The sequence below is a fragment of the Manihot esculenta genome, chromosome 3, assembly GCF_001659605.2.
Source record: "Manihot esculenta cultivar AM560-2 chromosome 3, M.esculenta_v8, whole genome shotgun sequence".
NCBI lineage: Eukaryota > Viridiplantae > Streptophyta > Magnoliopsida > Malpighiales > Euphorbiaceae > Manihot > Manihot esculenta.
Window position 1 is genome coordinate 1,404,155 of NC_035163.2, and position 12,536 is coordinate 1,416,690.

At 35.1% G+C, this 12,536-nt stretch overlaps 1 protein-coding gene across 1 annotated transcript; it reads right to left on the bottom strand.

The window, feature by feature from the left end:
• Window positions 1–364: 364 nt before the first annotated feature.
• LOC110611933 (cellulose synthase A catalytic subunit 1 [UDP-forming]) lies at window positions 365–8,073 on the bottom strand. Its single transcript, XM_021752512.2, has 14 exons — window positions 7,850–8,073; window positions 6,362–6,557; window positions 6,093–6,274; window positions 5,057–5,177; window positions 4,762–4,948; window positions 4,249–4,515; window positions 3,798–4,143; window positions 3,535–3,672; window positions 3,301–3,426; window positions 2,814–3,026; window positions 2,409–2,673; window positions 1,862–2,058; window positions 1,384–1,734; window positions 365–1,297 (listed from the first exon to the last, which is right to left on the bottom strand). Exons 1-14 carry the CDS (start codon window positions 7,928–7,930, stop codon window positions 710–712), a joined length of 3,258 nt encoding a protein of 1,085 aa, XP_021608204.1. The 5' UTR covers window positions 7,931–8,073; the 3' UTR covers window positions 365–709.
• Between the last annotated feature and the right edge of the window lie 4,463 nt (window positions 8,074–12,536).

Below are 12,536 nucleotides of genomic sequence, written 5' to 3' on the forward strand. Positions count from 1 at the left end.
TTTTTTCCAATTCAATTTCATTTGCACGACTTTTTTTTTTTTTTTTTCAGTTCATGGAAGATTCAATGAATTAAATAATAATGGATAAGTTTATTATTAAATTTATAAAAATCATGACAATTATATTAACAGTATTTTTTAAGGAAAAAAATGCCTCCAAAATTAAATTATACTTTCGTTGGCATGATTTTATTATGAATCATTGTTTCTATACCTAAATTTTCCATGAACCGAATTTTGGGGTGGGGGGGCATTGGGGTGTGCAACTAAGAACTGAAAACACAGTAGCATAGCGTTTTTAGAGCTAGCTAGCTAGCTTCAGATGAGGAAAGAGGCAAGGGAAAAGGCAGCATGCCATAACCCATTCAAAGAACAACATCGATTTTTCATTTAGTTTCTTCCAAATACAAAGAACAATCAGATTCCTACACGCTTTTACCATAAGACATAACAAAACTGCACAACAATGATAGAAACAACTTGATCGATGCCCCAGGAAACCCACTTGCAAGGGAGGCTTAAATATGAAAATACCTTGTGGGAGTGTCACAATTACAAAACCACATGGAAGAGTGTATGGTACTCATGCTCAGCCATCTTAATGTCGTTCCATAGGAAGAGAGCAGTACATAAATTAGTTTCATACCATTTCAGTACCTTAATCCTTGTTTATATACATGAGGGTGGGCTTAAGCCAAAATAATGCTAACTAACAATTGATACCACATTGACCTTTTGATGAAGCTTTAGTAGGATCTGATGTGAAGGGGTCAATCCGAACCCATAGCAAGGAGAAAATGGAAGCAAGGAGTATGGACCAGACGATGACGATGGTTGGTGTGCGATTTTGCCGACCAACTAAACCCTTTAGGAAAGGGTACAAATGAGCAATAACCCATATTGCGAAGAACAGCTTGCCAAAGAGTGGACCCCATGACTGGTAGCCGCTATTTATGGCATATGAAACACCAGCTACAATGCCCACCAAGTTCACAATAAGGACGGTTGTTGGTGGGATGAGAAGAGATGTCCACTTGAACACATAGAGCTCAGCAAACTCCCCATCATCATCAGAAGCTTTCGAAGTGACAGTAAAGTTGGTATCAATCCCAGCAAGTACTTTCAAAAGCCCTTGGAACACAGCAAAAAGATGAGCTGATGTACCACCGATGACCCAGAACTGTTCATTCCTCCACCAGTCTTCAATGCTCACTCCACTCCACCTGAGCTCAAGTATTCCCGTGGCAAAAATGGAGACGAAAAGGAGAATGAACCACATACTAGCAAAGTTGCTTATCTGGATAAAATTACAATAAATTCTTAAGTTCCCATGATTAGAAAATCTAATCATACATTTCATAGTTATGTAATAAAGTTGCTCACCTCGGGAATAATAAACTTCCCAGTTAGAAGGCAAAAAGCAGGAAGCATGCAGTAAGCTAGCAGTGGAATAGAGGTGAGTGGGTATACAATGGTATTAATGTACGCCAGCCTCTCCAGGAGCTTCAATCTTCCATTGTAGCCATACCATATGGGGCAATGCCTGCTTAGCAAAATCTCGATTGATCCCAAGGCCCACCGAAGGACCTGGTTCAACCGATCAGAAAGATTGATAGGCGCAGACCCCTTGAATGCTGGGCGTGGAGGCATACAATAGATCGATATCCAACCACGTGCATGCATCTTAAACCCAGTTAAAATATCTTCAGTCACAGAACCATAGATCCATCCAATCTGGCAGTAAGCAAAGAAAAAAAAAATCAATTAACATGTGAAAGCTCATAACAAAAAGGACATGGTTTGGGAGAGAATAAGCAGCTATTGAAGAAATAACAGCTTTTAAACACCAAGATAGACTTGCCTCTTTGCCCCATTCAGTCTTGTCTTCATATCCACAGCTAATGACATGGATGGCTTCTTTTAGAAGGGTTGCAGGATTAGTTGATGGTGGAATGCCTCCCTGTTCCATGAAGGTGGCTGCAATAAAAACTGGTGACTGACCAAAACGCTTTTCTAGACTCTTCTGAGACATAAGAAGCGACCTCTCATCATCATAACCTGCAGACATAAAGTAAGAAGTTAACTGAATATACTAGATAAGCATAAGCTCTTTGAACATGCTACAGTTTATTTCAGTCAAAATCATGATATCTCAAGTTGAATCCCTTACTAGTTGGAAATGCAAAACAAGGTTTAAAGTTGCAGTAGCAATGGATGAATGTAAACTGAAGGACCATTAAATAATGGTCCAACACTAGAACACCAATCAAACTCACCACCAATACAAATGACCATATGTGCAATATAAAATGTTCATGAACAAGTCCAATTTACTGAGATTCAATCCTCAGAGATTATGTTTATATTTAACTAAAATCAAATAAGAAAAAGGGTATGAAAAATAAAACCTTCAACACCCTCCTCAATATCTTCCATATTGAAAATGGGAACAGTGGATTCAGTTCTTTTCATTGCCCGCTTCTTGTCCATATACTTCTTATTACCACTTCTTCCTTTCTTTCTTGATCCACAACAACTCTTGACAATTATGTTCGGTTCCAAATCTTCCTCAGTCAAAACTGGATCATAACCATATAGAGCTTGCCTGTTGAAACAACAACCAGTTCCCACATAGACTGGACCCTGAATGCCATCTAGCCCTTTCAAATTGATCTTAAAAAATAATAACACGAATGAAAACCTTTAGAACATCAGCGGAAAGTGAATATATATATATATATATATATATATATATATATATATATATAATGCAAATATTTTTCTGATTGATAATAGATTGACTGAGCACATACATCAAAGAACACAATATTGCGATTGGCATATCGATCGTGCAAGTCAATGCCATCAAAACGCTGAGGGAATTGGACATAGCATGTTTTCTTGCCAAGGACAGGATCCATCATGAAGCACATAGCTTCTTTAAGAGCTTTGCTGTTATTGAAGTAGTGATCACAATCAACATTCAATAGATAGGCACCATTTGTCAAGACAGCTGAAACTCGAATCTACAATAACACAAATATAAAGCACGTCAAAAGGAAAACAAAAACAAGGTTTTGTAGAAATATTAGTTTAGTACATGTCTCCCGCTCCTAGCAACTAAATCCCAGAACACATAACAGTGTCCCCCTTATTGATGTAAAGAAGAAGGACAATTTGCTGAACAGTTGTTAGCGAGTATGCACATAAATAAGCTCCCTTAAGACCATAATTCGTGATAATTAATCAAAAGACTAGATTGCAAGGAGAGGAAAGATAACAGGCATTAAGATGACAAACCAATGCATTCATTGCTCCAGCTTTCTTGTGGTGTTGGAAGCCAGGCCTCTTCTCACGAGAAACATAAACAAGTCGAGGTAGCTCATTTCCATCTGTGTCGAGACCCCCACTGTGTCCTAAAAACACCTGTTCTTCCAATTATGGAAAACGTAAATGACTATTGTAATAAACTAATAATGTGAAGAAAGCGTCATGACCGATGACCACTGATAGACATAGCAAGGATAATAATACCTGAATCATTCCTGGATGATCTCTAGGATTATTTCCAGGCCAAGGAGTGCCATCCTGCATTGTCCAACCTTCTTCAGGCATTTTCTGTGCTTTGGCAACAAGGGCATTGATCCGCACCTTGAATTCTTCATACTCTCTCTGCAATGCACAATAGTCCTCATTTTCATGAATAATGTGGAAAACATGTGAAAAATGATAGAATTCACTTCAGCCAAAGAAATAGACAAACACAAGATATAACATAAAGTATCTATGTGACTCACCTTCATTGCTCGGCGCTCTTTCACAAAAGAAGGTTGTATCTTGTCCTTCAAATAATCAATCTTTTGTGCAAAATAAAATTCAGGTGCCCTAGGCTCAATGTTGTGCTTCTTGCAAAAAGGCACCCACTTCCTTGCAAACTCCGCAGTTTCAGAAAGGGATTCAAATGTCAACATTGCTGAACCATCATCTGAAACGTAACAAGATACTTTGTCGACAGGGTAATCAACAGCAAGAATGGACAAAACTGTGTTTGCTGTAACCAGAGGAGGTTCTTTGAGGGGATCCACTGTACTAACAAAGACATCGACAGGTGCCAATTGTGATGGTTCCCCTTCACGATCATATCTGCAGCAAAAATCCAATTAAGAATAACACAATTTACTCCCCAGTCACTATTCGTACCCTTATTTCATAAAAGAAAACATTATCATTAAGATGCATTCAACAAACCTTAAAGCAAGCCTTTCAAGATAGGTTTCACGATTGATAGGGGACCATTTTGGAAACTGATCCAAAAGCCATGACAAGGCAAACCAAATCTCACAAATAACTGATGTTATCCACAATGGGTATGCATCTTTCACTGGGTGAGTTGCACGATATTGCAAGAAGAAGCCCAAAATGATAAGCCGGAGAATGATTACAACACGATAAGGGGTCAGGTGAGAGGAAGAAATAGGCACCACACGACTCAAAGGTTGTCGAGCATCATCAGCCCTACGCAATATATGAAGAAAACAAAAACAAAATGCTTAGTGGAGCAAACTATCCAGCCCTTTTTAATAGCATCTGAAGGCTATCCATGCTTCAAATATTTAGCCATTGCATGTAATATGCTTTCTCAAAACATAAAATGATAACATGCTAAAATATACATAAACAAAATGGCTATGGTTTGCCCCTATATTTCAAGTATCATTCTTTAATTTAAAGCAGCAAAAGTAAATCTCGATAGATGCTCACATTTGGAGTTCTTCTCCATTTGAACCTGTGCCCTCCATGTCTCCCTTTCCTTCATTGTATCTATTGGTCATCTGCATCATATTTTTCTCCTGTTTGAGTTTCCAACCCTCTACCCTCTCCTTCCAATCAACATTACCGAGGCCATAAGAATTCAAGTCCTTAGAAGGGTCCACAATTCTAACAGGAACTGCAAATGGCAGAAGACGTAATCAACTCAAAACCCATGGGATCCATATAGTGATGTGAAAACCTTCTTGAGAAATATTAGGCAAAGAAATTCTGGTTACTTCGTTACCTGGCTGTCTTGGATCAATATAAGGAGATGAGTTAACATGCTTTTCAGGAGGGCCCAGAGGTCCAGATGTAGTTCGAACAGATTGGGTGTCAGGAGTAGCACAGGGAATTTCACCAGAAACCTAGTGATAGTTAGCATATCAGTCAGTACATTATTGTAAAACCCAAATATTGAACCAAACATAACACCCCTCAGAGAAAATATTGCTCTGTGCCAGCTAGGGAACAGCTCAGGGAATTTTATTTGCAAGTGATAAACAGATGCGAACAGATATAAAAACTAAGACAGAATATATATAATTCAAGGTTAAGTTTAAATTGTAAATAAGATAACTGGCCACGCAAAAATACCTCCATGAGAATAGCAACTCTCAGATAAAGTGAATTGCACAATTAGCACATGAACTAAAAAGTGAGTGTCACAATACAAGAGACATGTCACAAAGCCAACATAAGTTTTCAACCTACTCAATCCAATATAATGTCATCTAATTTCACCAAAAAATCAGTAGGCCATACAGATTGTGTGAATCTAGAACAGGAATTGCAAACATGCACTGGTAGCAGCAACGAAGGAGGCCCAAGTTTAGATCCTAAACCACTGAAGTTGTACTCCAGAAAACTTTCAAGAAGAGTAGAGCAGCTGGCAAGGGGATGGGAGATTATTCTGGAATTGAACAGATGGAAGAAGGGCATTAGCAGGTGGTACATGGGAAAGGAAACTTAGAGATTATTTTATTTGATATAAATAATCATTCTTTGGCAGAGAAGGTATATAAGGTTTTTAATCCAAAATTGTCAGCTGTTGCCAGGGCTAGCTTGAGCTGGTTCGGGAGTCCATCCTGGTTATTTTGTTGTTTTTCTTATTTTGTTGAGTGGTATTTGAATAGCTTCTCCTGTTGAGAAGGGATATTTGCAAAGGCTTTCTGCCATTATTATCATTAATACAAACTCAGTTGCATCCTTATTTATCATTTATCTTGTTCCTAACTCAGATATACACAAAAACATGTATGTCATAAGACCAATCTGCTTACCGGCTGCCCATTCGTAAGAAGGGGAATTGGCTGTTGAGATTCATGCCTGGAAGATGATGAAAGTTCTACATCTTCACCCTGCCATCGGCGTATAGTCTTGCTATTGCCTTGTGCATAATTGAATTCATTCTCTAAATCATCAACATCATCTTCATCCTCATCTCCCTCCACCCGAGGACTCCCTGCAATATCCAGACACACATTTCTGATATATGACCAAAAAATCAAATGTGTAGCAGCATCTTAAAGACAATCACAAAGAAGCTAACCTTTGTGCCTCCTGTACCTAGTTTTGCATTGGGGACAACACTGAGTCCCATCTTTCCGCTCATACTCATAACAAGGACGGCAAACTGGGAAGGCGCACTCATTGCAAGCAACAAATGTGTCACCACTGGCAGTTAGTCCAACATTATCGCCACATATCTGACAGGTTTGGCCATTCAAATTCTTGAGGGGCTTTGGCTGCATTATTCCACAAAGAATGCAACAATTAGAATTCTGAAAGCAAATATTCAGCTGTACTTGCCAATTGCCATAAGCACAAACATCACCATTGCATTCCAATTTTTTTTAACAGAAAAATTATCCCACTCTGAATAAGAATATTTTTAATGCTGGAATCCAGAGGTCCACTAAGAAGCCAAGTACAAAACTAAGAAAGTTAGGTAACTAGTATTCCAAAATCAAAAGGATTAATACCACTTCAAAGCCACTTTTCTAACATAGTATAAAAAGACAAAAAGCAGAACATCAGTTCTTGCTATTACTCGGCTAGGGAATTCTACAAATGTTCTCAATACACCACCAAACATCTTCCATTCTCTTGGGATCCAATATAGCTCCCACATTTTTAAATGATGCACATCAACACTCCTTATAGCTCACCAATTTTGTCTTTATAATCTTAGTCTTAAAGGAAAAAATTCATATACCGAGAAGAAAAAATCTCAAGCTGCACTATACAGTATCTACAAACAAATCCAGCTAAAAGGGATAAATAGAAATGTAAACTCAGAAACGTCTTTGTATCGTTTTTTAGAAGCAAATTACAGATGGCTAGCACCATACAAATCTCATTGAGGTAAAATTTATGATCTCAGATTAAGGGCCTCGTTACCCATTAGTTTTACAAATATGAGAATAACATAACCAAATAGAGATATTTCCTTGAAAAGATCCTGCGATCAAAACAGAAATATAATACTAACAACTGCACAACTGATGAAAGAAACGATTCAATTTTCAGGTAAACCAGAAAATGATAAACAAATGAAAAACGTAATAATAATTTTTACAACCTAAATCTCATATTTTGGCTAAATAAGGAATAAAGAACAAACTTTTTGAGTTCAAAACTCACCCTCACACGACTATCAGATCAAAAGACCACAATGCGTTACAAAAATAAGGGAACAACTGTTTTAGAAACTATAGCTAAAACGGAAATCAAGCTTAAATATCAAGATCAGCATATGACCACTGATCCAACTGAAAGCTCACTTTTACACTGTTAACAAAAGATCTAAACACACTAATGCACTGAAAATAAAAATCAGTATCAATCAGTTAACGATCAAGGCTGAATTGCAGAAAAAAACTAACAAAGACCCGCTACCCAGTTTCCAAGTCCACGAAAACGATCGCATAATTCGAGCTAAAAAGTCACTCTCACAGAGGTAACACTCAGATCCAACCCGGAAATGCAAGCAAATTTACAGTTTCCAAACAAAAAAAGTTAAGCTAAGAGAACAAACCCCACTATCGGAATCGTGGCGAATCCGGACCAACTCGTTCCTCCGGTAGGAACCGGCCACCATGCCTGCATTTGCTTCCATGGTGGTGCCGACTGTCCAGGATTACCAAAACAGGAAAAGATCTGGTCTTGATGTAAATGTTATAGAAAATCTGCTTCGAACAATGTTAGGTCTGTGAAACTCTTCGTCTCCTTCTCCTTCCAGCTATCACTTTAGCTAGAAGCTTGTCCTTTTATTATCTTCCAATTTATGTTATTACATCGTCTTGGTTTTGATTTTCCGGTTCAACCGGTTACACATCTCCCATATCGGCTCAGCCGGCTGGCCCGTCAACAGTAGGAATCTGCACCCGGTTCAATTAATGAAATTGTTAACATATTTTAAAATTTTCAACATTTTTGAATTATTTATGTCAATTTACCAATTAGTATTTAAATGCAAATAACTTATATTAAAATAATTATTTAAAAGATTTAATTATATTTTTATTTTATTTTATTTTATTTATAATGGAAATAAATACTAATTCAATTAGAATTATCAAAAATAGCAAGACATAAATTGCACTGGATTACGCCTAAACAGATAAAAGGTCGGTTTCCCGTTTCTAACACACCCACGGTAGTCATAAGTGAGCTCAATGGCGTGTAAATACCAGATTGGTTTTAGCAAGTACTTCTCCAAATATATCCAATTTCTTTAACCCACGTAGTCCATTTATCTATGTTTGACTGGACAGGGACAACAGTTGAATATCATCTAAGCTGTTTACTACAGGCTGCGTTACCCATCAGTTACTGGTAATTGTCGGTGCCATTTCCGGCGGCTATATTCATTCTCAAATCTAAATTAAGCGTACTAATATGAAATTTGAGCGGTTAAGAGAATTTGGCTCTGGCGATTGGTGGCATTTTACCTTTTCGACACTCCATTCGTAGATTTTTTTTTGTATAGTTTTAACTAGATCTTTGAACTTTTTTGTGAAGTGAAATTGCAAATTTAGAATTATTTTTTTACTTTTGAGTATTTGTTTTCGTCATCTCACAGTAGCCAATAAATTTACTATAAAAATTTCATTTAGTTCCTATTGGTTCAAGATGATATTTTTTGAGTTTATTAGTTTCTACTAATTTGAGATGATATTTTTTGGGCTTAAGGAGGGCAACATCACATCATATACCGTTAGAGAGGCTTCTTGCATGTGTGACGCAACTCAAAATCGCATCGCTATTTCTAGTGAGTAATTCGCCTGTGAGAGCTCTATCATGTCTTTTTTTCTTTTAATGCAATATATTTTATTTCTAGCGTTTTGAAGTGTTTTTTTAGTTCTTTTAATGTTGTTGGTATATTATTTTGATAAATTTTTATAAATGATACTAAAAATTATCTATTTGATTCGTCTTTTGATTGTGATCCTGCTGTGCCGTAGCCTTATTGTTATCACTTTTTCGCTTTTGGTAGTATTGATCTGTCAGTGCTCAAATAGTATTTTGACAGTGGCAAGTATGTATTTGGTTTGATTGTTTTCAATATTAAATTTGATTTAATTTAAATTGATTTGATTTTTTTTTCATTTTGGTGATTCCATTTGAATTTATCTACATATTTATTGATTTTCTTTGTTAGATCTTAGTATTATCCGTAAGCTCTCTCTTTGTACTTGCCTTTATGAATCTTGGAAATGCATTCTCATATTTGCATGGTCAATTAAGGGTACTAAAATTGAGAAAAAGTATAAAAAAATCTTTTTTTTTGTTTTATTGTTTTTCATTTTAAATTTTGTGATTTATTTTAGTATTTATAATTTAATTTTATATTAAAAATTATTTTATAATATAATGTTATCACATGCAAACATGAAACTTAAATATTATTTTTAATATAAAATTAAATCGATAAATTTTGAAATAAATACATTCTCCACGTGAAAAATTAATAAAATTACATAATTTTTTAAATATTTTTTTTTCTAAAATTAAGCCTTTCTAAAATTGTTAAAATTCTCAAAATGTAAAATTTGTACATGTTTGGGGAAAAGTAAGATTTTTCAAGTAGAGGGTGTTTTCCTTTTCGTTTTATTAATATTAATTTTAAAATCGAGTGAAATATTTTATCTATTCGATTTAAAATCAAATCAAATTTAATAAATTAAAAATTAAAATTTTAATATTTATAAAAATAAAACCGAACCTATTTTTATCAGAAATCAAATCGAACTAAATCAATCTGATTCAGTTTGATTCGATTTGATTGGATCGGTTTTAATTTTTAATAAATTTTTTATTTTTACACTTTATTTTTAGTATTTAATTAAAATATTTTTATTTTAATATAATTTAATTCTCTATTGAAAATAATATATTATTATCACTAATCGATTCGATTTTTTTCTAATCAAAATCGAATGGAATCGAAATAACCAAAATTTTTAAAATTAAAAATCGAATCGAATCGAATAAAAAGTCAAACTAAAATTTTAAATTAATTCGATTCGATCGATCTTTTTAATTTAAACCTAATACTGCTCGACACTAATCAGAATCTTATTAAGACTAAGTGTGAATCTAATATTGCATTACAAAATAAACATTTTAGTGATAAATTATTAACATAATATCAAGAGATCCATATCTCAGCTGAGTTGACTTTTGTTTATAAAATAATTCTCATACCTTTTTAATTGATTTTATGTTTCAACAACCTTTTTTTTTTCCAAAATTTAAATATAACATACTTTAGACTTGAAAAAAAAATATATATATATATCAAAGGCAGTAGAAGCATCCGACAGGTTTTTCTCAATTTTTGCAACTTCTGGGCCATACTTTGTTTATCAGTGACAGGCACAGCTTCCTCATTGATGCATAGATAATAGACATTTCAACAATACATTGAGCAAGTGATATAAATTTAAGGAAAAATTATTCTAAAGAAAAGGAAAGAATTTTCTTTTCTTTTTTCACTGTGGATTTAGAAGTTGAAGCCTCCAGCACTCCGCAATTGATTTATCAAATGTGATTGGCAGCAAACAAATGATCAAGAAAATGAAGGTTCTGTTGTTACAGAACATTAATGCAATTTTGACATGCCCAATGCCATCGGATTGATGGCATTTTGAGCATTGCCCACGACAACAAGGCATTACAAGTTATGGTCTATTTCTCTTCTCAATTTCTCATCTATTCCCAACCCTATGCACCCAACATAGACATAATTACTTGTGATGATAGGCATTATTCTAAGGTATGAATTTTTCTTTCTCTGTTTTTGTTTTTTTACTATCTGCTCCAACTAGATTTGAACTCTTGACTTTTAGCATAAAAGTGAATTCAGTACTAATGACCTACCATTCTTTGAGTCATGAAATTGATATAAGCATGAGGGAAATGTGATCATGAAAATTCTTACCTGATCTCCGGCACTCTTCTGACTTCCTCTCCAACCCTGAAATCACTTTACCAAGCAATGCAACAGGAAGTACTGAAAATTCGTAATTCTCCTACATCCAGCACAGATGGATAAATTTCGAGAGAATATGTGATGAGATCATGAGAAACAGAGAAGAAATTGCGACCCAGTGTAGAAAAACTTACATTATACAAAACCCAGAAAGAAATTCCAATTTTTCCAGGGAATTGGAAACTAAAATAGGTCATTAATGCAAAACTAAGATGTTCTTTTTCTTTTTTCTACGTAAAAAGTTTACCCAGAAATTTGATAATGGGAACTTCGTTTCATCTCAGAAAATAAAAACCAAAGACATAGATAGAACCTTCTTTGTGTTCAAGATGAAAAGCAGAGCCGGAAGATCTCTCGCTGCTGGAAGGAAGACAATTGGCTGCAATTGAACTAGTTGCTTGTTCTTGCATTTCTCCTATTAGAAAATTTTTTATGGCCTTTTGGGTTTTTCACAGAGATAAAAGAGCGGGATATTAATGTTCAGAGCCAAGGGGGCGAAGAGATTTTCAGCCATCTGATTTCATTTAAATCGTACGGAGAAGAGAGGGTAATCGTGGAGGGAGATAAGCAGCCAGTCCGTGATGAATTGAGTTGGCAAATTATTGAATAATCCCTATGTATCATCTCGTTAATAACACCTTAGCCTTTTCATACATTTTCATAATATATTCCAGCATATTTCGTTAGTTAAATTTATAATAATTTGTTATCTAGTCCCTAAATTTTATTATATTAACACTTTCATCTATTTATTTTTTAAAAATTAAAACGTTCATCTTCTACAAGGGTATTTTCATATTCTACTGAAGTATTAACAAATAACAACTATATACATACATGGATCAATTTGTTATAATGGCATTGATCAGGGACGTTTTTATAATTCACCCTTAAGAATAGAAATAAACGAATGAAAGAAACAAAGGGAAATAAGGGAGATGCATTTTTGGCAGCTGATTAGTGATGATGAAATCTGGAAAATTACTTGTTACTTGGGTAGCTTGGCTAGGAACAGTTTCCTTTTTCCTGATTTGGATTTTGGGATACCAAAGCCCTTTCCAGAACCTCCAGAAAAAGTTTGATTCGTGGCTGGGGTTGAGAGGCTGCGAGGGCAAGAAATTGGTGGGGCTGCTGCAATTGAGCCACTGCAATCCACATTTCTAATGTTTAAGGAACTTCTACAAGGTCTTAGCTCCCTGTATTCTACCTTGTCTTCCACCAACAGGTA